This window comes from Mustela lutreola, chromosome 8 (genome assembly GCF_030435805.1).
Source record: "Mustela lutreola isolate mMusLut2 chromosome 8, mMusLut2.pri, whole genome shotgun sequence".
NCBI lineage: Eukaryota > Metazoa > Chordata > Mammalia > Carnivora > Mustelidae > Mustela > Mustela lutreola.
Window position 1 is genome coordinate 11,653,395 of NC_081297.1, and position 27,750 is coordinate 11,681,144.

Below are 27,750 nucleotides of genomic sequence, written 5' to 3' on the forward strand. Positions count from 1 at the left end.
CTTAGATCATATAACATAATCACAGGCATGATGCCACCATCACCTGTAATGTTTAATGCAACCCAACCAAGAGAGTGAGGGTTCCATCCCAGTCACGGGTCTGATCACACAGAAGGACACAGGGTTCTACAGGGTATATACTCCAGGGCCTGGGAATCCTGGGAGCCACAACAGAATTCTGCCTACAACATCATGTATTAGTGTTGAATCTTTGTTTTAGAAAAAAAAAATTTAAAGATTGACATGGAAGCTGAGCTCTTAAACTCTTCTTTGTACTGTTTTTATATCTTAACACATTTAAAATCATGAGCTAAAAATGCGTGCATGGTGGAGGTTTGCGAAAGGGGGAGGGAGGAATTTACTGATTACCAAATATATGTCAGGTAGGGTGCTAGATTCCTTTACTTTATAGTTTACTTCCTGTCTGAAAAAGAACAGCATTTGAACCACAGAGGCACTTTAAAAAAGCTTGTAGTCAAATCAGTCATCAGCATGTTCTTAAGGCTTTTAAGTACAGAGAAAAAAAATTAGACAATGATAGTAACTGTCATTAAGTTGAAAGGCTAAAACTAGTACTTCCAAATTTTCCTAAATGAGTGACTGAGCATGCTTTTGATGGTTTTGGAAAACAAATACTCCACATTTCCCAGCGTAATGAACATTTTCTTAAAAAAAGCAAACCAGATTTTAGTTGCACAGAATTTAAAACAGATTGTAGCTTATGTAACTAAATTTAATGGCCTAAAATACCTTCTCCTGAATCACGCCGGACAGATTTTATTAATCTATGAATAAAATTCACTCCAAAATGGCACTGCACATATTTAATCCCAGTCAAATCTTTCTTCATCTAGAAGATCAAATACAGCTAATATTGCTTGGAAAATAAAAACTACAAAGGACTTCAGAATTAAAAAACATTTAAACCACATTTAAATTCAAATATTGCTTAACCTGACTTTCATCCTGAAGCATCAAGGGGAAGTTTGAAGTATGGTCTTTGTGCAGAGAGATCAAGATAAAAACATCAAATAATTTCCGTTTTCACCAAAAACGGTTTTATTAAATATTTAAAGACCTGTAGAATGTCTCTGGCAATACAGTAATGTTAGAATATATGTAGCAGATCACAAACACAAGTTGAAAACCAAAAATAATGAAAACTCAAAATAATGACGGTTATTTTTAATTGCAGGTTCTGTTACCTATGCAAACACAGGCTGATAAGACAGCTGAAAAACAACAAATATGAAATGGCTGAACATGAGAGCACTGACTCATAATAAGACAGAACACCTATATTATTTCACTGACGTAAAGATGCACTGAGATGTTTATGTTCACATGTAAGATATGATAATAACATAGGCTCAAAGTTCAAAAGAAAATTTCTTCTTATAAAATCATAAAAATTTTAAGAAGCATTATAGCCAAAATTGCCTCATTCTTGGTCTCAACCCAGAGAAATGTTTTTGGAAAACTGGAAGAAAAATTGTATTTCATAGTTGTCTGAGGTGTCTCAAGACGGTTGGAAAAAGAAGATATTTTCCCCATTCTTATTTGGGCATTTTGCACACATTCACACATGGCGTAAGTTTAAACTTTGAACGGGCATGTACAAAATCCTGTATGAGGAAATCACAGTCCAGAAATAATCACAGACCAGAAATAAAAGCAATTGCTGAAGCATAGCATGAAACAGCATTTGCAGGGCCCTGTTTCCTTACTGGTGAATTAGGCATTCACTGCAGACAGGTGTTCACACTGTTACCCAAAGCCCAGCTCAACACATGTTGTTAAGTGAGACAGCATTTGGAAGCTTTTTACAAGGAAGCGTTTGAAATGAATAGTATTTATCATTTCTATAAGGTTAAAACACACACACACACACACACACAGAGGGATGGGAAGCTGGAATCACAAAGAATTCAATGTAATGGCACACCAGGTAATAAACACCAACTCTGAACATTAAAAAGGTGTGCAAAACTGAGGGCAGTTACTTGAAAGCACCGAATGCCAAGAAGGCAGTGAAAAATTACAGGACAGTAGAGAAGTAAACGTACACAGACAGGTTAGCCCAGCATCTGGGGCTACTATTCGCATAAGGGCATCTGCTGATGAGGTAAGCTGAGTAGAGCTTTCAAAAGACTTACAGGAAAGGGGACAAAAACTGAAGTTCAGGGCTTACCAAGGACAAAGGACAGTGGTAAAGGCTGCTCTGGCTTTGGATTGGGGACACGCTCTGAGAGTAAAGAGTAACTAAAATCAGGAACTGAAACCAACTTCAAAATCTCAAAGCCCTTTCTTGACTAAGGTGATTCAAGATCCTAAGTATCCCTACCTCCTTCTGAAAGCAAAACTAAATCAATTCTGAAGGATGAAACCAACCTCTGGGAAATAATCTCTGTTCTTTCACATACAATGTCAACACACAAAATAACACCTAGGTGTACAAGCAGAGAAATCCACATCATGAAAGACGGAGAAACACAGGGCAGCAGATATCCAATTACCACTCACAGACTTTAAAGTGAGTGTTTAATACAAGAAAAGCAGACAAGACAAATTTTTTTCAGAAAATTAGAAAAAAAAATTTAAAGTACCAAGTGGATACTCTAGAATTAGAAAAACAAAAACAAAAACAAAAACAAAAACAAACACCAAAACCTACTAAAGATGATAATTCAGCGAATGGATTTTAAAAATTAGACACAGCTTAAGAAAAAAAAAAATAGTAAACTGTAACACGTTTTCAGAAAGAAATATCCAGAATGAAGACGAAGAAAAGGATAGAAAATACAGAATAAAATATGGTTGGAAGTTTTCTAAAACTGGTGAAAATTATTTTTAGGTCATTAAGTTCATGCTGAGTAACTCCACAGCACATAATCATATGTGCTGACATAATCCACATAATCCACGCTGTGTAAACTTAAGACAAAACCATTATCTTCAGTTATTTGCAAGGACAAAGGGAGAGGAAATGGAAATCTATTTTATTTTATTTATTTATTTTTTATTTTATTTATTTTTTTTTTTAAAGATTTTATTTATTTATTTGACAGACAGAGATCACAAGCAGGCAGAGAGGCAGGCAGAGAGAGAGAGAGAGAGAGAGGAGGGAGCAGGCTCCCTGCCGAGCAGAGAGCCCGATGCGGGACTCGATCCCAGGACCCTGAGATCATGACCTGAGCCGAAGGCAGCGGCTTAACCCACTGAGCCACCCAGGCGCCCAGGAAATGGAAATCTAAAGATTAAAAAGAGACTCCAGAATCAGGCCCATCAAAGTGGACAACAACTGGGTCCTGACTCAAACGAATGTCCTTCCGGAAAACCACTACGAGATCTATAAGACAACCTGAACACTAATTGGATGTGAGGATACTAAGGAATTATTGTTTTTCCTTGTTCCATTTAGATTTAAAAATGGTTTGTGATTTTGTTACAAAAAGTATCTTCTGGAGATACAGATTTACAGATGAAATGGTAGAATGACTGAAATTTGCTTCATACAAAAGGGGCAAGGAACAGGGTTATAAATTAAACACAATTTGCCAAAAGTGTTGAAATAAGTGACAGATTCATGCAAATTCATTGTACTTTTCAGTTTACTTTGTTCAAAATTCTCCACAATAAAGCCTTCTGGAATTCTTAGTACACTTCTTCTTTACTACTTACGGGTGCATTTTCGTTGCTTCTGTGGCGTCTTTGTTTTGGCCTATTACTTATAGATTTGTATATCTTATGTATTACAAAGATTAGTCCTTTCTCAGTAGTTGCCAGAATTCATTTTGCTTATGGTTGTTTCGTGGCACCTCTTCTATTTTAAAGTAGTCAAATTTATCAATGTATTCTTTTATCAGCGCGTGTCATACTTGAAAAGACATACTTCCCTGCTTCAAATTCATAATGTTCGTCCACGGTTTCTTTTAGGACTTTAGGATTTCACTTTCTCCACCTCCACATTTAATCCCAACTCATCTGGAATTTATAAGAGTGAGAATGGGATTAAGCTGGTTTTTTTTTTCTTTTCCCCCAATAGCTATCAGCTGTCCCAACACAAATTATCGAATAATCCATGTTTTTACTGATTTGAAATGCTGTGCTTAGGTTACTGAATTCCCACATAGATCCTGAATCTGTTTGTGGGCTGTTTCATTGACTTGTCTATCACAAACCAGCAGCACTGTGTTTCACTTACTTATGTCTTATACTGTAGTAAGTTATTTACCAAATTAAAAATTTCTCCTAGCAATTCCTGTATGATTATTCTTTGAAACACTTCTGATGACTTTCACATTTGAAAATCCTTATAGGATTTTAATTGATTGCATCATTATTAATTGATAAATATGAGTAAAACTGTTACCTTTATACTAAGCCTTTCTATTCAAGAACAAAAATCATTTTTTCCAGTAATTCAAACCTCTCTTATCTCTTAGTAAGCAGGGTGTCTTGATTTACGGTATCTGGTACATAGTAAACATGGTTACTGAATGAATGACCCTACTGAACCAGTATTTGGAGATTAAGTATCATTATTAGAGAAGCCTGAAAACTTTAAGAAATCAGTGGAGCTTATAAACAGAATACCTTTTGGATGTTACAGAAAAAAATCCTAATTAAAACATTTAATCACTATCTTTTTTTTGTACACCTGTACAAAAATTTGCACGAATATTCAGGATTGCCTTAAGTAAAATTCCAAGGTATTCTCAGAAACATAACAAATACACACCCAAAATTTAATATTCATTTATCATAACAAGTCTCTCTTAAATCCTACTCATTTGAAATTAACAGTTCAAATGGATAGACAGAAGAAGGAAATCATTAGGTTAAAGAACAAGCTAACAGATTACTGCATTAAATTAGGAGACATAATCGAGACATGAATTAAGCTAATGGCAACAGGAATAGAAAAAGATTAACCAAGCAAAGGGGAAAAAACAGAGCCTAAAAGGTCCCAGCCTTTGGCCTGCGGTGGCAGAGAATAATGGCACGAACCACAGAAAAAGGCCAAGTATGAGGTTAAGTCAATTTTAAGGAAGAAGATCATTTTAACTTCATGCAAGCTGCACTGGAGGGGAGGACACAGGACACAAAGCCCAGTGCACAATCAGGATCAAGTGTGAGCAGGTGGGGCGACAACGACCGGTCTTGTCCTATGCCCAGAAAGGATGATGAAGCTGTGCAATCAATGTTACCTGAACACTGTTTATCTGAACCCATCTTACTGGTTAACAGAAGATAAGCAAAGTGCTACTGCTCACCATTAATACAAATGTAGTTACTTCTTTTATTTTTTTAAAAGATTTTATTTATTTATTTGACAGAGAGATCACAAGTAGGCAGAGAGGCAGGCAGAGAGAGAGGAGGAAGCAGGCTCCCTGCTGAGCAGAGAGCCCGATGCGATGCGGGGCTCCATCCCAGGATCCCAGGATCATGCCCTGAGCTGAAGGCAGAGGCCTTAACCCACTGAGCCACCCAGGCGCCCCAGTAATTACTTCTTTAAAAAAAAAAAAGAAAAAAAAAAGGTAAATGATGGGGCGCCTGGGTGGCTCAGTCGGTTAAGCATCTGCCTTCTGCTCAGGGTCTGGAAATCAAGTCCCCATCTGGCTTCCTGCTCAGGGGGGCCCTGCTTCTCTCTCTCCTTCTGCCCCTACCCCTACTCGTGTGTTAGCTCTCTCTCTCTCTCTCAAATAATCTTTATTTAAAAAAGGGTGCATGGGGCGCCTGGGTGGCTCAGTGGGCCTTCAGCTCAGGTCATGATCTCAGGGTCCTGGGATCGAGTCCCGCATCGGGCTCTCTGCTCAGCAGGGAGGCTGCTTCCTCCTCTCTCTCTGCCCGCCTCTCTGCCTACTTGTGATCTCTCTCTGCCAAATAAATAAATAAAATCTTAAAAAAAAAAAAAAAGGGTGCATGAAGAAAAATTTAAAAACAAATAAAAATTAAAAAGGTGAATGAGTCAAATACAAAAATATGCAAAAGATATTATGGTTCTCTTTTCAAAAAACTCAATTACACAAAGTTAAAGGAAACCAGTCAATATTGATAACTGAATTTTATAATCAGTAATGCCAAGAAATCAAGCAGGGAAACTCCAAAAATGTTTACTGTTGGGTCTATTACAGAATGGGAAAGAAGGGGATATGAAGGGACATTATCACATAAATCATTAACCAACAGCCCTAATCACCAAAATTAATTGTTAACAAATTAATTAAATTAATTGTTAAGAATAGCAAGGTGAAGCTTGGCTCAAATGTTGGGATCCTTTCAGACTCTCTTTTTTCCCCCTTTGTTTGGTTAAATTTTTCTATTTCTGTTGCCATTAGCTTAGTTCATATCTTGATTACCTCTCCTAATTTAGGTGAAGCTTGTGCAAGTTTTATATTGATATTATATTGATATGTGCATATATAAATTTACGATAAATTTTTTTTAAGATTTTTTATTTGAGAGAGAGAGAGAATGGGAGAGAGACAGAATGAAAGGTCAGAGGGAAACAGAGACTCTCTGCTGAGCAGGGAGCCAAATGTGGGACTCGATCCCAGGACTCTAGGATCATGACTGAGCCAAAGGCGTTTGCTTATCCAACTGAGCCACCCAGGCATCCTACAATACACATTTTAGATGGAATAAAAAAACAAAAAAACACAGGCTTTGAGTTTCAAATTCCATCTCACAACACCCGTCAGCTTCATAATCCATCTTTTACTATTAATTTTTCGCGCAGAGAACACATCAGTGTGTTATTTTACACAACTCTCTAAGTCCATGTGTAAACTCGGCAAAGATTCATTAAAACCCTAATCATTAAAACGCACTAATTTAAGCCAAATACCAGTAATTTTGTAACAGGAAAAGTTTCAAAAATGTAAGACTTTCACCATACCTAACAATTTAGCAAGTTAAAGAATTTTGGTAAACCAAAGCATAATAGAGACCTGATTTGTCATCTTGTCATTCATTTGAAGCGATTTTATTTGACAGCATTCCATCACAGTAGGTTTTCAATCTGTAACCTATATTTTTTGTTAATTTTGCCTTGGCCTATTCCAAATTAGGTATTTTGCCATACTATCATACTATCCTGGCTTCAAAGTAGAACATTTATTATTAAAGGTGAATCTTTCCAATACCCTCTTTTAAAATGCTTTAGCTCTATGTGCTAACAGCTTTGAAACTTTACCACAGGGGGAGGATAAGTTTAAGTGCATTTATCTAAGATTGGACAGAGAAAGTGAATAATGCCTTTAATCTAGCTTTGACTCCACTGAGTTCTTACAGGTGGGTGGGATACACATACCACAGATAACATATGAACAGTATATTTTTAAATAACTTGTGGTGATTTTACACATCCTGTATGATACATATTACAGATTAAAGATCCTATATAAAATAGACATTTTCTGGGAGTTGTTCCATGGGAATTCCAGAGGAACGTTGTAATGTTTATATTCTTTGGAATATGTATCCCAAGTAACTTAACTCTGCATGAAACCAAAATAAGCCTTTCAAGTATTTAAAATAAATTTTCCAACATCATCCCGAGGTGAAAAGTGATTTTTGGTTATACTTTCATTCCAAGTATATATTGCAAAGAATTTTTCATTAATAAGGCTTTACATGAAATTGTGTGTCACGACCTGATATTTCCTGATAACTTTAAAAACTAACTTAAACCTTACTTCCTTATTAAATATTAAGAAGAAAAACTCTTCTGAGGTATATGGGGTCAGCTTCTGGACCTTCACGGAAAACTGAACAGCCAAATTTTATCTGACTTAATGATGAGATCCATGGAACTGAAACTGAAACTTGCAAACAAAGCAGCAGTGCTCTAAAACTACTTGGTATGAATAGATGAATCATCTAAAAGCACTGCCTTAATTTTTATTATTTTTACACAAAAACCTTCAGTAGCTTACCATTGAAAACACACTCAACTTCCTTAAATTGCCATTGGCAGTCCTTCATGATCTCACCCAACCTTAACTCTTTTTACAACTGCATTCCAACCCACCCAAACTGCCAGTTCTCCGAACACTCTTCCTTCTTCCTGACTCTTTTTCGGGCTGTCCTGCTATTTCCCAGCATAAGCCATATGCTCTTCTCTGTCTACCTGTACTTTCAAGATCTACCTGAGCCATTCATCAGTTAGGCTTTCTCTCTGATCATTTCAGGCAAAAATGATTTATTTGTTTCTAAGGGGTAGTGAATGTTGTACTCCTACAAGGTTTCCCGAAGGGACTGAACGGAGACTGAGGACAGCTACTCACCAACCGAATGCCAGACTCTGGCAAGTGCAAAGTGGCCACATGGGCAAGCTGTGACTGCTTGGTTGCTCTTCCTGATGGCTTTGCTGCGATGTTGCCTGTGCTGGCTTAAAAGACACAGGCAAATGTAGCTTTTCCCTACTGTGGCACCAGCAGGCTGTAAGGAATTGAACAGAGCTGTACTTTAAAGGCCAAGGAATTTCTAGGAACATGACATAACTTGAAACAATTCTAATTCTGTTCTCACCTGACTATAGCCCCTGAGCAAAAGGAAGAAGAGGATCGTAGTAATGACAGCAGGAAGTCCTACTTCGACTGTATTTTCTCTTCTCCTCTATGATCCCTAGAGATTTGTGAATGAGAGAGATTACAGATTTTTTCCTAGAATGCCTCTGGCCAATTCTCTAATTTCCTAAGGACTGGAATTATACTAGTGGACCATAAAATCCGGAACGAAGTAGAAGTGAAATCGATCTGATCTAGGTAGGCTCATATCCAAATTCTTTCCCATACTTATAACAAAAGTTAGATGAAGGCGACCCAATGAAAGCTGAGTAACAAATAGCTAGAAAAGAAACGCCCTGAACAAAACTTCTTCCTGACCTTATCGCTACAATCAGTTTTAAGAAGTGGCAATGACAAGTGCAGATTATCTCTAATATGCAATAAAAACCACGTTTTAAGAATTTGGGAGATGATACAAAGAACTTATGAGAAAACATTAAATTTCCTTGTAGTCTACGTTCAGTTGACTTGAATGAAACTTTAGATTAAAAGATCTTTGTAGATTAAAATTCATCACATAATTTAATCTCAGCCTGAAAAATAACAAAAACCTACAGTATCCAAGTTGTTGTATAGATTATTAAAAATGATCATTTTAGGCTTAACACCAACCTAAAAAAGAAAACGTCCGATCAAATATCTGGGGTCATTTCATTTAGAAACTCTAATGTAGGGCGCCTGGGTGGCTCAGTGGGTTAAAGCCTCTGCCTGTGGCTCAGGTCATGATCTCAGGGTCCTGGGATCGAGTCCCGCGTCGGGCTCTCTGCTCTGCAGAGAAGAGAGCCTGCTTCCTCCACCTCTCTCTCTGCCTGCCTCTCTGCCTACTTATGATCTCTGTCTGTCAAATAAATAAATAAAATCTTTAAAAAAAAAAAAGAAACTCTAACGTAATTATTTTCAATTCCTAGTACAGATTCTAGCCCAACAGAATCAACCTAACTGAAGAACAAATGAAAAATGGCTTTTCAAAGAACTGTATAAAAGAACGTTGCTACTTGTCCGTATAAAAGCACACCATACATATATATGCAAGAATACGGATATCTGTCTGCTGGTTTCAGATGCCAAATCAAAACAGCAGAGCCACACGAGCACTCCGAGAACCCTGCTGCTTCATAACAATTCTATTAGTGAGCCCCCCAAAATATCCCAAGCAGAGCTCGTTAGAGTTTCTGACCTACACCGTAAATCTGAATTCTGAGTAGCAAGAAGAATTTACACATCACAAAAAATAAAAAATAAAAGTAACACGTATAATGTGTCAGACTCTTGACCTAGCAAACTTTCCTATGTACCTCATGTAAATTGTCAACAAAAATCTGAGAAGCAGGCACTATTGTTGTCACCCTTTTACAGAGAAAACAACAGTGGGCCCTGAGAGGCTGAGTAATTTACCAGGAAGCCAGTCTGGCTCAAGTCCCCTGTTTTCAAGCACTACTCTGCTGGCTTCTAAACATGAAAGTCCACAAGGAATGTATGGAAATTATATTTCAATACGTATCTGCTTTGAACAGGAAGAAAGGAGGTTTCAAAAAATAAGAAAAAGAATACTGCAAATATCATATAGTAGAAACAGGGCTTTATTTTTGAAAACAGAAAAAGTACCTAACATTCTAGAATACAATGTACCAATATTTTTATGTATCTGGCTTAGAATACCATGAATGTACTGAAGTATCCGCACTCGTATCTTTTAAAACATGAACCCTTTTGGAAACCTGCTTTAATTTTATATATGAAATAAAACAGGAAAACCTGTTTTAATTTATATGTAAGAATAGTTTGCTTGAAGAATATAAAACTACATACTAAAGGGTAATAGCAAATTCTGAAGCTTTATTAAATTCAATGACTACATATGTACATACCCAAAGTCCTTTTAAATGATTTCCATCCGGGGCCTAATGTTGGTATCAATAATGGTTTGATTCTAAAACTGATTTTTTATCTCTTGCTTTGTATAGTTTATCTAAAGTGCATTCCAATCCTCTGTCACCCATTCCTTGTAGCTGACGTTCTAGGTGCCAATGGATCTGAGCCTTATCAGGCTGAAAACTCCCAGAACTTCAGACGAGGAGGAGACCCAGTGAGAAGATGATGAAAAGAGACATCGGATGACAGTGGGCATCTGTGAGAGTTTCACACGCATTCTTCCAGGCGCCCCAAAGAGCATGTTCTCGAGGGAAACCAGTTCTTAAAGCGGAGGAGGAGCCACTATGCCTGAGTGCTAACTGTTCTTTTCCCATTGGTGTTTGTGTCATTTTCTGGACTGCTACTTTTTATGGATTCCAGTAAATTTTTAATTCTTTCACTTGCAGGCTTCTTCTTTTTCTTCTTGGCAAGAGAAACACTATTTACCACCGAAGGAAGCAGCAGCGTTGCCAGCCCCCAGGGGCGATTACTTGATGGGGAAGGGCGATCTTTATCTTCCTGACTTAAAATCCAGGCACTTTCTCTGGCCAGATCTACAAATTTTTGTAGCTGGCTTTGATTTACATTTTTGCTGATGTTGAGAGAAGTTTCAAAAGGATTCTGAATATGCAGGGGAGAAGACTCAGGTTTGTTTTGTTCCCTTCCCTGCAGATTGTTATAAAGAAGAAAAAAATGTATAAATATATGAAAGGCTCAGCTACAAGAACAACTTAGTCTAATAAAATGTCAAAAACAAGGAAAATCCCAGCATTTACTTTACAGAGTAAAGAAGTGCTCTCCTAAGAGAACTGGGCATGTATGCATGTTGTGTGTGTGTGTGTGTGTGTGTGTGTGTGTGTGTGTACTTCTGACTGGGTTTTTTTACCATTGTAGTTCTGTGATTTTTCTTGAGAGAAATATAAATTAGGTTTATAGCTACGGATGATGATGCTCAGATGGGAGTTATCTAGACTAACTCAATCAACAGAAGTATTTTTAAAGTATCAACTGACCTAAGAGGATAAAGCAAGGAAGGGAAAAAAGTGAAAAATGGCAATAAATAAAATGAAGACACACTTATTTTTGAGACTTGCTAAAAACAAATAGAAGCACACAAAATTAGAATCCTTAAATTAAATACAGTAATTAATGTTTCCCAAGAATAAAGTCAGAAAGGAAGAGAAGGAACAAAAGATTATTCACTATTCATTATAAAACACTGCAAGTTTTCTATTATTCCTAAAGATCCAACTTCTATAAGCCGCTGACAGGTAAGGCCACATCCCATAGAAATAAAAGAAAAGCTAAAGTTGTGATTCATACGACCGGCAGTGATGCATTAGTATATATAATCCCCTCTTTCAAATGATATCACAAATACTACTAAAATATTAACAAAACACAGGGCCAGGATTCTCCAATGTGAGCAGCACCTCTTTATTCCCTAATGGCTCTCAAGCCCTGCCCAGCAGGGGTCCTGCCTATCCATCACCCCTGAAGCCCAGGGGTAAGAGGACAAAAAGGATAAAGAACTTCATGTGATCAGTGATCATCTTCTCATACGGAGGAATCTAAGCTATATGAGCTTGCATTCCAGAGCTCTGTGTCCCCGCCCTCTCCATTCCCCACACTTTTTTGTTGTTGTTGCTGTTAAACAAAAACTCCTTAAGCAGGATAAGAGGCAAGAATGAAAAAAGGAAGAGGTAAATAAAACAACAAAAGAGAATATCTGATTATATGTTTTATGTAGCCAATCTTACAATGGTAGTAGCCAAATGCTTAACTTAATAAACCCAAACAGAGAGCTAACTCAAGTATCCCTCATTTGGTAACAAATTTTGCCTAGGATTCTGCTCTGGATTTTCTTTAAAAAAAAAAAAAAAAAGTCTCTTATTCCAGCTACTCATATGAATCCAAATCATAAATTCATTTGCCCAAATAAATTTAGAGCTCAAATTGAGAGAACCACTAAAATCAAAACGGCTGGGTATCCTACTTCTTCCATGAACACAAAAGCAGTTTAATAAGAAGTATATATAAAGTTATCTTTTCCAGAAGATTTTTCAGAATATATTCCACATTTTGAAGGAGGCAGTATTAGATGCTCAAAGAGCTGGGTTTTGCTCTTCCAAATAACTAGATGAATGATCTTACATAGCTCCTTTAGGCATCGATGTCCTTATTAGTATCTACTACTGTGGAGCTGAAATATACTAACAAGTTAGAGTGCTTTGAAAACTAATTAAACACTAGTACAGCAGAAACCACTTAGTCATTAAATATTAAAATATTTACCTGTCGAATATTTATGGAATTTTTATTGAAAGCGAAATTGCCAAAATATTCAAAAAATTCTTTCAGTAGTGATTCTGTAAGAAAAATAAAACAAGAAAAATAAGAGAAAGGCCTTTTTCAATTAAAAAAACAAAGAAAAAGGAGAAAAAACACCTACCTAGTGTTTCTGTGTTTCCTGAAGGTTTAATTCTATTCAAGTCACTAACAAACGTACAGTTGTGGCCTTCTATTATGCATTTATCTTCTGCACCTTCAAAAAACAGAAATGGAAAATTTTCACATTTCAAAGATATTGTCTACTTCAGAAAAGGATTTGATAATTAACTAAATCAAAGTTACAGTTTAATGTATCCTATTATTAGTGTTATACATATTTACAGTGAATAGGATTTAAAACTCCTTACCAAAGATTTGAGACTAATTACAGTACAGTGAAAATTAGCATTACATTTTTTTTAGCATACTAAAGCTGTCTATCAACAACCCAACGATCCTTAATCTCTCTTTTGAGGCCATCAGTTTTTCAGTCATAAACGAAAATGTAGATAGCTCCCATCCTTCACCAACTCAACTGTTGGCACTATCTTTGATCAAAATATTGAATTTCCTCTCCATTTCTATCCTCATCACCCCCCATGCATGAATTTGCAATGGCGACACAAACTGAATGGTCTAAGAGTTTTGAAGAACTTCTGGTGATTTCTAAAATGCAGTATTCTGGCAAAACTAGAATTCACTACCACAAAGTAAACAGCACCCTAAACTTAAGCATTCACCTCTTCTAATAATACCTGTATCTTCAGAAGGATTCACCCCCTTCATGATAAATATACAGCCAGCATGAAATTCCTCGCCCACTCTAACCTACCTTCCACTGTACAGTAAGCAGGCAAATTCTCACTCTTCGAAAATCAGATTAACAGCCACCTCATCTGAAAGCATTTCCCAACTCCAAGTTGGCCATCCTCCGTTAGTTATTTCACACTCCATGAGCACCTAACTGACTGCCCTGTGATTGTGTACGCACGCTGCTCACGCCCCTACCCCAGTCTGGGATTAAAATGTCGCTGTCCCATTCACTATTCCCCCTCTCCACAACCAGTCTAGCCACAAATGTCTAGCATACAGCAGGCACATAACCAGTAACCTGAATGATCACTTCTATTTTGAAGGGGTTAAATCTAGAAATCAGAAAGAGACAGATAAGGGTCCTTCAAATTTTTGTCTCCCCCTTTTTTGGTCGTTTTTTTGTATTTTCTGTTAAGACTTAGTCACTAATAGAATTTCTCAAGTTACTCTAGATCTTAACATATTAATTTTATGTATTTTTTTAAAAGATTTATTTATTTAGAGGGAGAGAAAGCTCATGCGCATGATGCGAGGCAGGGGAGAGGGAAAGGTGAAGCAGCCTCTGCACTGAGCATAGAGCCCGATGTGGGGCTCAACCCCAGGACCATGAGATCACCTGAGAGGAAAGCAAGAGTCGGATGCTTCAGTAACTGAGCTATCCAGGCACCCTGGATATTTATTTTAATAGCAAATTTTATGTCCTCTATTACTTTACTTAAAGTACCCTGAAGAACTTATACTCGGTTATATTAGATCTATTTTTCTTTAAAGATTTTATTTATTTGAGAGAAGTAGAGCGAGAGAGAGATTGTACAAGAGAGCATATGCATGAACGGGGGGGGGGGGTGTTGGGGCAGGGAAGAGGGACAACCTTGATTTCTGACCATGGAGCCTGATGCTCTGCTCAATCCCAGGACCCTGAGATCATGACCTGAGCCGAAGTCAAATGCTTAAAAGACTGAGCCACCAAGGCATTCCACGCTTAGATCTATTTTTTATGGGACCCAGGCACAGGTTTTACTCGTTCAAATTATCGACAGTTATATTTCTTGTGACATAGTGATAGTCATATATATTGATGTTCTTTTAGCTGTTTTGTCTTTTTTCAGGAAGGTATTTCCAATTAAAGCATTATAGAAAAATGAGGTCCACATTAAAACATTTCAAGAACTGTATAATAATGAAAAACCGAGACTGTCTCTGTGACGGCTACCTTTCACTAAAAGGGTTAAGAGTGTATTAAAACTTGAAGGACAAAAAAAAGTATCCTCTGATTTAAGATAGGGCCATCTTTGTTTTTTTCAAAATTCCTGAGGCATTCACACCCAGCAGCGTGGCTGTCAAGTCCTTCCCCTCCTATGGGCTCTGCCCCATTTATCTACTGTCACACCTAGACAACATGCACACAATCCAATATAATAGCCACCAGCCACATGTGGCTATTAAAATAAAAACTTCACTTCCTTGACCACACTAATCATACTTCAAGTGCCTAAGAGCCACAAGTGACCAGTGCCTACCCTCCTAGGTACAATGTGGATCTGAAACATTCCTATCATCACAGAAACTTCTACTGGATAGTCCTGCAATAGAAAAATGATTCCCAACCTATTCAGACATATGAACCGTAACGCTATTAGTTTAAACCTGTGGTACTCTTTTCTTAAAAGTATTGTATGACATAGTGACAAAAATTTCTAAGTAAATATAAACTCCGGTTATGAAGAAAAGAGCCAGGTAAGCACCTTCATTTCCCCATATCAGGAGCTTGATGACACATTCCCCCACCTTCACCTTAAGTGAGCTTAGAAACTATGAAAAAGTAAGGTTGTGTATTTACTAAATTTGATTTCCTTGCTTCTTTTGGAAACCTCAGAGCCTCATGGATTGGTACACCCATAACTCTTTTTCAGCACAGTATACATGACAAATGAAATGAACCGAGTAATGTTCCCAGAGACATAGCTACACTGATAACTTACCCACAGTCTTCCAGGCAATTAATATCCACACTATAGGAATTCATAATTAGTAACAGGGATCACTACTGGCACTCTTAACAGATTACTGAGGGGCTGCAGTACAGATAATCATGTCTGCAGGCTGTATAATTATTTTGTTAATCTTTCCGGTCGAAAGAACAAAATCTATACTGTGCCAGCTACATGTATTTCTAGTAAGTCACCTGAAGTTGACAGGCACATACGTAAGGGGCGTAACAGGAATAAAGTTCATTTGAAGGCTTACTATTTTTTTCTTTGATAACAAGTCTTTTGTGATGTCCCATTTTTGCAAGAGGAGCTTACTGGAACACAGCTTGAAGAGCTAAAAATTGTAACTATATTCAGCTTCTAGGAGAACTATTAAGAGGTCCAAACGTTCCCGTATGCCATGGATCAGCAGTAATTAAATGGGAGAAGCCAACAGATGATCCGTGCTGTATAATTAATGCAGACAGTATAACACGCGGGGGCGGAGGTGCTATTCACTTAGACACATCGCCGTTTTGTTTCCTTCTAACCTACGCAGCCAGAATGCTTTCCGAAATGCCCATCCAAGCAACTGCCTCTCAAGCACTTGGACCTAACCTTGTGAAGAATGTGTTATGGTGATATCTGTGTTATCAAAGGAGCTTTATTTATTGCCTCGTCGCTCACCCAACTCCAGAATGTGACTCAGATACTATTCTTCACACACACACATCTATATACAGATCGTTCCCTATTAATCACTCACGCTCATCAACGCGCAGGTTGAAGTTTTACCTGCTTCTCCCATCATGCCATATGCTCCACTAACACTCGGCCTCTCCATGAGGAAGCTAATATTCTGATTAAGAGCACATGCTATGGGGTAAAGATGATGAAAGGAACACAAGCGTCTATCTCCCCCTCCAACACCAATGAAATGACACTAAAATGACATAAAATCTTAAAGATGGAGAACAGAAGAAATATGAACCAAAAACTTTTCAGTTTTAGAACAGATGGACAAGCAGCAAAGACTTAGGAGATCTGAAAAGACTGAATCCTGAACAAGCAGTAAAGAAAGCCAAGAAAAAACCTGATCTACGAGACAGACCTCCCAACAACTCAGGAGCTGCGAGCACCAGGGCTAACTGGAAGCACCAAGACTGGGAGCCTGATGGCTGAGAAAGCAGTTAGACTCCCCCAGATCTCCTCTTCCTGGAAAGAAAACCTTGAGCTTACTTTGGACAGGGTAAAAGAAAGGATATCTATACACAGGAAGACAGGAGACACGGTTGAGGGTAGGAACATTGTTCTAAAACGAACAGTAAGTAAACAAAAGTGTAGTAAATGTCTACGTGACAGCATGCTAGTACGGGGTCTTTTCTTCCAGAAAAATAAAAGTCATTTCTGGGGAATCTGAGTAACTCAAGAGGAATGACGCAGACAGTGACACCCTGAGATCATGACCTGAGCCGAAGGGAGAGGCTTTAACCCACTGAGCCACCCAGGCACCCCATCAACTGGACTTTTTAGTTCCTAACTCAAACATGAGCAGAAAATCAAAGACTATCAAAGACACCTGAGGTAGGCCTCTAACATGACACGAAACTTAAAATGAAAAATGAATAAAATGAAAAAAAAAATCAGAAAAACAGAGGCTACATAAGGAAGAATTAATTAATAGAATATATGATGACTGACTGTTTTGACAAAAGATTTAGACAACTAGTAGCAAGCTGGAGAGTCAAGTAATGTTAAGTACATGAAAAACTAAGCAAACAAGAAAATAAGGAGTATTAAAAACTATTAATTCCAAAGAACAGAAGAAGTTGGGCAGGAATGGAAATTAATTTTAGTTTACTCCATGGATTAGACAGGAACAGCATTTAGACAGTCATAAAAGTATAAAGAGTGCATAGCAAAATTAAGCCATAGCCACATTCAGAAGATGAGGCATGGAAGAGACGTGTGCATGGTGAGGAAAAAAGGTAATTCCTCTTCTTCCATAAAGGGAAGTTATACATACTGCCTAAAACTAAAAATCAAGAAACACGGTCATCGTTTTGCAACATATACAAATACTGAATCATCATGCTCTATTACCTAAAACCCATATAAAGTTGTATATGCCAATTATACTCCCTAGTTAAAAATTATGATACTTTCTGAAAATATAGTTTATAACAGCAAACAGATCAGCTAAAAGAGTTAAAAGGGGCTACCTACAGAGAGAGGCAAAAGGAATAGGAGGCAGAGGCTCAGAGTGGGAGTTATTGTTACTAAGTTTGTAGAACATTTTACTCTTCATCTATTATGTGCATCTGTACTTTGGTAGAACTGAACTTTCAAAATCAGTTCTTTTCACCAAACACCATTAAGAGAATTAAAAGGGAAGCACTGTATGTATTTATTTGAGATAAAAAGACATACACATGAATCCGCAATGTATGACCAAGGACTCACGAGGAATACATAAAGAAATCCTACAAATGAATCTTTGAAGAAGACAAGCCAAGAGTAAAATTGGCAAAAGACTTAAAGAAACATTACAAGAATTACTCAAGTGACTGATGTAGATATGAAAAGGTACTCAACTTCATTAGTCATTAGGGAAAAGAAACCCAAAACTCGCCATGATGCCCCTACACATACATTTAGAACAGCTACCACAAAAAAAGATAACACCACGTGTTGGCAAAGATATAGAGCAATTAGAACTTGTCCATAATGCCTGTGGGAGTTTACACTTTGGAAAACTGTTTGGCAGCATCTACCGAAGCTGAATACACCCAAATCCCAAGACTCAGAAATTCTACTCCTAGTTTATACTTGACAGGAGAGCCTATGCTCACCAAAAGAAATGTACTAGAATGATATTAGTAATTACCTGTAATGGTCCCAAACTACAAATTATTTATATGCCCACCAAAAGTAGAATTAAAAATATTTTTTGATTTGTTCATATAGAAGAATACCATGCCACAATGACAATGAGTGGTCCACGAATACACGAACAGTAGGAATGAATCTCCTAAACACAATATTGACAGGGAAGAAACCAGATGCCAAACAATACACTCTCTATGAGACATAAACAGGTAAAATTAACCCATGCTGTGGAAGGAGGGCGTGGAGGGGCCCGAAGGGAAGACAGCTAGTGCTTCAGTGGTATTTTCACTCAGGGAGGACTTTCCATGGGTGTGTTCAGTTTGTGAAAACTGATACATATACACAGATGTACTTCTAGATGTAATATATTTCAGTTACCTTAAAAAAATCTGAAAAACCTCTCAAAGTTTTCTCACCTATGAAAATAGTAAATGTGCCTTTTAAGATTTGCTAGGAGGACTTAATGAGATGGTGTATATGACTTTTTACCCAAGTGCCCAGCACAGAGTCAGCACCCAATAAATTGTTACTGCGTCACACAGAACTAACAATTAAAACTCTCTTCCATCCTGGGGTTTCTGCATCAAAACTGCCAAAGATAATATACCCAGTCTTTTCTTCCTCAACCCTTTAATTCATCGCAGGAAGGAAGCACAGGGATCCTAAACAAAAAGGTATAATCTAACAACTGTTTATGAAAGGAAAATGCCACAGAAAGCACTAAGTGAAGAAGTAAATTTAACAAAGGCAGCAAAGCCAAAATAGGAGAGAACACACAATAATAGACATAATGGGGAAAGGAGCAGAGATTATAAGAAAACACAAAGAAACAGAAATTCAAGAGTAACCAAAATATGAAAGTTTCCATCATGCTCCGTACAAAAAGCTCTCAACTGTAAAACGCTCAGCCTATCCTCTGAAATCTGTTTACTGAACTTCTCCTACGAACCCAATACTATGCCAGGAACGGAAGATGCAGAAATGAATCAAAGACTGCCTGCCCTAAAAAGGCTGGGCCACCACAGGCAGGTAAATAAGTTGGTAACATGACAGCTGTTATAATATACGTGTGTACCAGGTGCTGGAAGCCAAAAGAGCGCTACCTCCAGGAAGGCCGGCAGCGGGGAGACAGCCAGGAGTGACCTAACAAATGAGATCTTGATCTGGGTTCGTCTTCTCCCTTCTCTGGCAGAACCCTGAAGAGCTTCTCTCCATAGGAGAAGAGGAGGCAGTGAGAAGAAGGCAGGATCAGGCACAAGAGCAGAACATGAGGATCAGCAGGGAGGGTAGAGCACTGAGCCTCCAGATTTGCACACAGAAGTGAATGTAAGAGAAGACGAGGAAAGGGAAGATCAAAGGGACCCTAAATATAACTCTACAACCTCTGGATTATTCTAAGTTCCAACCAGGTTTATAAGGCCCTAGAAGTGATAGAAGGTGTTCCAGAAATTCATGCCGCCTTCTATTAATAAACAAGCAAGCAAGGAAATAGTTTTCTTTCTTAAAAAAGACAAATTGAGAGCCACTATCTGAACATCGAGGCAGAGGCACAATGTAGATTATACACAGGACTTAACTCACTCAGCCAATCAACCATAGAGCACCCGAGATGGTTTTGATGGTTTCAGAGTTTAACATTGTTTTTATTCTTAGGTCCTGTTGCATATATACCAATGTGGGACCACTGGTTAAAATCAGAAAGTATAAAAAACATGGAATTTGAAAAATACCTAATAAAAAAATATATTTTTATATAGTCTCCTTAAAATAATCTTAACATCCTTAATATACATTCATTTATGAAAAATTCTTTTATAACAAATTCAAGGTATTATCAGAACTTCAAAAAATCAAAGATAAAAAAGTAACAATAATGCTAATCAAATTCGTGTATTCATTTATTGGCAATTCACACCCACAATGTGCTGTGTGTGGAGATGAAGCTGGAAAAAGCAGCCTGAAAGTTTCTCTTACAGTGTTTAAAAGCTATCACAAGGGAACTCTGGGTGGTTCAGTGGGTTAAGCGGCTACCAACAGCTCAGGTCGTGATCCCAGGTCCTAGGATCGAGTCCCACACTGGGTCCCCTGCTCAGCAGGGAGTCTGCTTCTCCCGCTGCCTGCCTCTGCCCTGATTGTGATTTTTCTCTCTGTAAAATAAATAAATAAAATCTTAAAACAAACAAACAAAAAAAACTAACACAAAAAATTGTAAGCAACCAATCTGGTATTTTAAAATAGAAAATTAAAGAATTCCAAAACTAGCTATGTCTGTTCTGATGCCATTAGATGTGAATAAAGGTAAATTGTTTTTAAAAAGATCTGGAATAAAACCTCAACATGTCATTTTAAGTTTGTCCATCAATCACATTCTTTTTCTAAAATAATTAGCAGAAATTTTTTCAGAAAGATTTTAGGAAGTTACCTAAGGATTTCAAGTGAGAATAATACAGTGAGAGATGGATTTTTTACAACCATTCTGCTAGTTACAAACAGACTGGTGGGAAACAAATGGAGGTAAGGAGAGAAGGTAGTAGAACTGCTCCCAGGAAGGGTATGTCAAGGGCCCAACTCTGGCAGGAGTGGCAGTTCCCGTGCGACTGGAAAAGAGCAACGGGCTATTAGGAACAGTTTGCCCCCTACGTCAACTTGCCTCTGTTCTTCCTCCTTTTCACAGCTTCTGCTTTCCTTAGCTTCTAAACGCCAAGAGTTCCATGATTTTTCCCCAAAATGGCCTCTGTGAGGGCAATTTTTTTTTTTAAAGATTTTATTTATTTATTTGACAGAGAGAGAGAGATACAGCAAGAGACGCAACACAAGCACAAGGAGTGGGAGAGGGAGAAGCAGGCTCCCTGCTCGCCAGAGAGCTGGATGTGGGGCTTGATCCTAGCACCCTGGGATCACGACCTGAGCCGAAGCCAGAGGCTTAACAACTGAGCCATCCGGGCACCCCTGTGAGGGCAGTTTTAGGCATGAGCACACACAGCAAAGGTTGAAGAGGAAGTGCTATTTACAGGTTGTTTATTATGAGGAAATACCCACATTTTATGTCTGTCTGTGTGTCTGCTTTATGCCTCTACCAGATTGTAAGTTAACTAAGAATATCATCCATATCCTCACTGTACCAAAAATGCAAGCCAATGTACAATAAGCAACCAGGAAATAATGAGTGAATGAATGACCCCAAACAATAAAAGAGCACAGCCACGGATGTTGCCTCTTTAGTTCAACCTCAAGAGAGAGATTCATGACCACTACACCCTACCTTCTGAAAACTTCCTACTCTGCCTTCCTACTCTGCCTTACCCTACCACACTGAGCGTTTTTAAAGCTCGGTTTCAAGCTAGACCAGTGCTTAACAGGGTTCACAGGAAGAATTACTTCTAATTTGGATAACGAGAGAAGGTGGCACAGAAGAGAGAACTGAGAGAAGTCACGGTCCAGGCAGAAAAACAGAGTCTGAACCAACGAGCTAAGATGGGAGCATGAGGGGAGGCACCACGGTCCTGAGCGCAATGTGAGCGCGCATGAGGAGGGACAGGAGAAGAGGCTAGGGGATCGGGTGTGGCTAGATAAGTGAAGATCTTCAATACCAAGCTATGTAAATGGAGATTTATTCCATAGGGAATAAAATCCCCGTAAGGTTATTTTAAACCAGGAAGCTTCAGAGATGTACTTTCCTGTGGCCGCAGCACACAGGATGGGGGTTAGACACAGTGGCTGTGCTCTGTGAGCATATTCCTTACTTACCTTCCCTTTAGAATTTAGAAAATTTAGAACTGTTCATCCTTTAGTATTTCCGCAAGCAGTCTACCAAAATGTCAATTCATTTGTGACATAAAGAATATACTTATTTTACAGGGGCGCCTGGGTGGCTCAGTGGGTTAAGCCTCTACCTTTGGCTCGGGTCATGATCTCAGGGTCCTGGGATCGAGCCCCACATCGGGCTCTCTGCTCAGCAGTGGGCCTGCTTCCCCCCTCCCTTGCCTGCCTCTATGCTTACTTGTGATCTCTATCTCTGTGTCAAGTGGATAAATAAAATCTTAAAAAAAAAAAAAAAAAGAATATACTTATTTTACAATAATTCACCCAAGACTGCTTGTAAGCTTTTAACTAAAAAACGCATTTAGGACCTCTAAAACATGATGAAACTTTTTAGCAACTTCAAGAAAAATCTGGAAATAAATTCAGATTTGGAAAGCCATCACCGAAACTCTGATCCACTCAAAAGCTGTATCTGGGATGTGTTTTTTTCTCCCCAAGATCATTCCAGGCTTGGTCAAGAACAGAGAAGCTCCAACTGTTTCATGATAGCTGTAAACAACCCTGCCAACTGACACAAACAGGACAGAACTCTAAGGGCCTCAGCTTCGCAAATCATCTACTCTCATGACCCCTTGTGGGCATTAAAAAATACAAAGCACTTTAATTCTAGATTCACAAAGTTTTAAAAATACAGGAGACAAATTTTATGACTAATAAACAAACGCACGTGTCTGACAACACATGGTAATTATATTCATTTAAAATGTCAGAAAGAGAAGAGACTGCTTCCAGTCTTACCTGCTAGAGTTTTTAGGTAGTCAAGTGTTGGAAGAATAGGGGGTGATCTCCTCTGGAGAAAAAAGATGACCATCATTGTAAGAGAGAAATTTGTAATCCACGAACCAGGAATACTACTTGTTAATGAATGTGCTCGAGCCCAACACCGAATACAGAACACCAAGGCTCTCACTCTTGAGTCGAGAGCACCATAAATATAAAGGAGTTCAGAACTTTTCAAGGCAATCCTTCAAATGAAAAAAAAAAGAGAGAGAATTTTCAAACCCCCAATTATGGCTCCAGAGTAGAGTAAAAACACATACCTGGAAACATACGTAAATATCTTACTGTTATCTACGCATACTCAGCACACCACGATCAGATAATCAAAAGCATTATGTATATGCAATAGAAAATTTAATGTGAATGGCTGAATATCAAAGACATTCATTAACATTAAAACACTCTTTTAAATGCTGACAGTCCTAATGCAGTTGTAAAATTCAGAATTTTTTCTTTTTTAAAGATTTTATTTATTTATTTGTCAGAGAGAGAGCGCGAGCGAGAGCGAGCACAGGCAGACAGAGTGGAAGGCAGAGTCAGAGGGAGAAGCAGGCACCCTGCGGAGCAAGGAGCCTGATGTGGGACTCCATCCCAGGACGCTGGGATCATGACCTGAGCTGAAGGCAGCGGCTTAACCAACTGAGCCACCCAGGCGTCCCTAAAATTCAGAATTTTTAATCAAAGTTCCTAAACATGACTTAAATAATAAAGGAAACACACTACATCCGTGCTCTTTAGAAACTACCAATAAAGACACTGACACATTTGTAAATGAGAGGCTCTACACCTCAGTTTCACACCTTAGTTATCTAGTCCTTTCGCAAGCAAGGAAAATATTCTACTTATTTTATCAAGAGTATATATGTCTTAAAATTCAGCCAAAATTACGTAAGTCTAACATTTATAAAAACCAAAACCCATGAAGATAAAATGTCTTTTAAAGAAATCAAATTTCAATAACTAAAATCTTTTTTAAAAATAAAAAAATTTAGGGGCGCCTGGGTGGCTCCGTGGGTTAGGCTTCTGCCTTCAGCTCAGGTCATGGTCCTAGGGTCCTGGGATCGAGCCCTGCTTCGGGCTTTCTGCTCAGCAGGGAGCCTGCTTCCTCCTCTCTCTGCCTGCCTCTCTGCCTACTTGTGATCTCTGTCTGTCAAATAAATAAAGAAAATCTTTAAAAATAAAATAAAATAAAATAAAAATAAAAAAATTTAAAAAAAGAAATCAAATTTCAGAACCTATTTTCAGAGTCCAGCGTGCTAACCATTACACCATGGAACCCGCTCCTCAGACCCTATTTTCAGTAAGTTTCCTAGTCATAATGCTACAATGCAAAAAATTATTAATCAAAAATATTTTAAAATTAAGCTCCTACTGATCAAACATGTCTTGTAATTTCCCAAAGAACCAACAGAGGGCACAAGACCATTAACAGTAACAACTTCAGCCTATAAAGTTTCATCATGGCATTTACTTCCTGAGTTTAAAGAAAAAAGAAGAAACGGCAAATTAGAAATTCCACATGATTAAATGAGTTATATAAATAAGTCTAAATTAAGCTGAAAATAAGTATCAAATAGTGCAAGGTATTTTATATAAAGAAGCAATGCAGGAGTATAAAAACCTGAAGGATAGTAAATCAAATTTTAAAAATCTGTCCTGACAAAACAATAAACGTAACACTACTACAAACAAAGATGTCATTTTGTTCTAGTTTACATGTTATTTAAAAAAATGTAATAATGATAGGAAGTGCATTATGTATTTTATTTTTACTCTCTGAATACTTGAGAGAAATTCCAAAGCACTCAGCACTAACTTGTTAGTGAACACGAGTTGAAGTGAAACAGCTCTGGAATGGATTTTCTAAATCTGTTTTTGGTAGGGACGCCTGGGTGGCTCAGTTGGTTGAGCAGCTGCCTTCGGCTCAGGTCATGATCCCAGCGTCCTGGGATCGAGTCCCACATCGGGCTCCTTGCTCAGCAGGGAGCCTGCTTCTCCCTCTGCCTCTGCCTGCCATCCTGTCTGCCTGTGCTCGCTCTCTCCCCCTCTCTCTCTCTCTGATAAATAAATAAAATCTTAAAAAAAAAAAAAAAAATCTGTTTTTGGTAAAGAGTATTTATCTAACATGATATAGTGAAATCTAATGCATGCAATGAGAATACTAGAGTTATGAAATAAATTCAATTGAGAAGTTTGCCGAACTAAGAATGAAAGAAAAGGAATCAAAGTATGAAAAAACGTGTCATTTGCACCCCATTTTTTTAAGGAAGCAGGTTGCTAGGATAATGAAATGAAAATATGCTAAAGGAAGAAACTATGCGGTCTGAAGCTGCGTAGACTGCTTTCTGACCTAAGCAAACACCACACAGGTTTAGAACCCAAACTATATCTGGAGCCAATTCAAAGGTCAAACTCAAGGTGCTACTTTATTTTCTAAATATACTTGGAAGACTACATACAGAACATCTGCTCTAGGGCTTTCTTGTTATTATCAGGCTACATAATAAAGAACAATGAAACAGTACTCAGAAGATGATGTTAGTTAGGTATGATAACACTTTAAATACAATATCCTAAGATTTTACTCATGAAGACCAAAAAGCCAATAGATATGTATGAGAAAACATTTCCAATTTTTAAATCTAAGTGTCCAAAACTTTAAAAAGTTATTATTATTAAAACATATATGAATCCAAAGCCACTCTTTCTGTACAAGAAAAACTATGTTAAAACCCCATAATATTCACATTTAAGATGATAAATTCAAGAGATCATACCTATTATTAGTAGTCAAATCACACTGAAATCCAGAGGCCTGGTGTGAGAACCTCACAAGAGGACACCGAGCATTTAAGATTTTTTGTACACCCACACAGCCAGGGCCAAAGTGGTCAAGGCATTCTCCTATCACAGACAGGATCTTCTGAGTTGCAATCCTTTCTGAAGAAACATTCTTCACTTGAAATTCCATCAGAAAATTTCCAGAGGTCTGAATAATAAAAACATTTGTAAATGGGAGCTTTTTATAGGAAGGAATTTCTTAAATTTTCTAGAAGGATGCTCTAAATCATTTTTGGCACAACAGAAACCAAAAAAACAAGAAACACACACTCAAAAAGTTCTTCATGAAATCAAAGCCAACAGCAGACTTAAAAAATCTTCAGTTGTCTTTTGTTTCTTCAGAGTATAAAGTACTAAATTAAAAAATCACTGGCTTTGTACAATTAACTGATATGCCACTATGTATCATGTAACACAAAGTAACATTACATGTAGAATAACTGACTATAAATTCAGCGATCATCTATCTGCCTTTTCCCAGTTAACCATTACATTATAAAAGATGTTTTAAGCCCACAGTAGTTAGAATACGAAGTACATGTACAAATCAAATCAAACAGCAAATCAATCGAAGAAAACAAACTATAATCTGACTTTAACTATATATAGGAATTTAATACAAATGACTCCATAAATCACTGGGTTAAAATTACTATTTAACAAATGAGTCAAGTAACCCTTGAAAAAAATAAACTAGATCCTGACTTTAGCCCTTAACCAAAGTAAATTAAACATAAATCAGATTTACATACAAAAAGTTTTATCAGTAAAGTACTAGAAAACAATGAATGTTTTTGCAAGTAGTGAGGGATTTCCTAAGCATAATACAAAATTCCAGAAGATACAAAAGAAGAAATATGATTTTGTGAGACCATCTCAAGGTAAAGCATATATTCACTACTAGATAAAAGACAAAAATAAAACAGTAATACGTATGTCACATAAAGGACTAATTTCCCAAATTTATGAAGTATTTATATAAATGAAAGGGAGAAAAAAATCACCCAATTCTAAAAATAGGCCAAAATTAAAAAGAAACAAAAATAAGAAATAACAGAAAAAATAAAAATGGCTAACAAAGACAATAAAAGATGTTCTTGTGGGATGCCTGTATGGCTCAGTCCTTAGCCATCTGCCTTTGGCCCAGGTCATGATCCTAGGGTCCTGGGATCGAGCCCCACATCAGGCTCCCTACTTAGTGGGAAGTCTGCTTTTTTAGTTTTCTAGAAACTAAAGAAGAAATTAAAACAACACTGGGACTATTCATTTATCAGTCTGCCAAAGACAAAAGGTTGCCAGGATCACCACTGGTGGACATAGGGAAACAGGTATATCCTGTCGGTGGGAGTGTAAACTGGGACATGTTTGGTAGACAACTGTGGTATCTATTGAAACTCTACTGTATACTTGGACCAGCTACTAAAATTCTAGGAAATTATCCTTAAAAAAACACTTGGCTTCGACAGGCCGATTTACAAAGCTGTTCACTCACTGTAGCATTATTTGCATGGCACACACCCTTCGGTAATTCTATTTAGCTTAATAAGGCTCCCTACCCTCAACCGCGCATTTTCTAGAACCCATTCCTACTACAAGGATTCAGGTCCTAACAATGTTTATCATAGAAATCCACCCCCTTACTCTCAGCTGAGAGGACCAGGCATGGCAGCTGATGTAAGCACTGGAGGACCGTACCATACAGTCATCTGGGACCTGGAACAGCGGCAGTTCAGAGGCAACCATAAGGCCAAAATATGTACCTCAGAAGCTTTGGGGCAGGCACATTCTACACTGCAAGGTCCAACAACGTAAATAAAGTC

The 27,750-nt window shown here is 37.7% G+C and overlaps 1 protein-coding gene across 3 annotated transcripts in view; it reads right to left on the reverse strand.

Moving 5' to 3' along the window:
• Positions 1-3,243: 3,243 nt before the first annotated feature.
• Positions 3,244-27,750, reverse strand: part of MTPAP (mitochondrial poly(A) polymerase) — a 40,269-nt gene continuing 15,762 nt past the window's right edge. Inside the window, exons 5-12 of one of the 3 annotated variants that reach the window (XR_009356476.1) lie at positions 25,867-26,078; positions 23,048-23,274; positions 12,937-13,029; positions 12,780-12,853; positions 10,442-11,150; positions 8,536-8,631; positions 8,292-8,445; positions 3,244-3,984 (exon numbers count right to left, since the gene is read on the reverse strand). Coding sequence is in view for 1 of the 3 variants with exons in the window: in XM_059183805.1 (XP_059039788.1) it covers positions 10,788-11,150; positions 12,780-12,853; positions 12,937-13,029; positions 23,048-23,274; positions 25,867-26,078 (969 nt within the window). In the remaining 2 variants the exon portion in view is untranslated. Of the gene's footprint in view, positions 3,985-6,467; positions 8,446-8,535; positions 8,632-10,135; positions 11,151-12,779; positions 12,854-12,936; positions 13,030-23,047; positions 23,275-25,866; positions 26,079-27,750 lie in introns of those variants that run through there. The other 2 variants (XR_009356477.1, XM_059183805.1) reach the window with 2 other exon arrangements.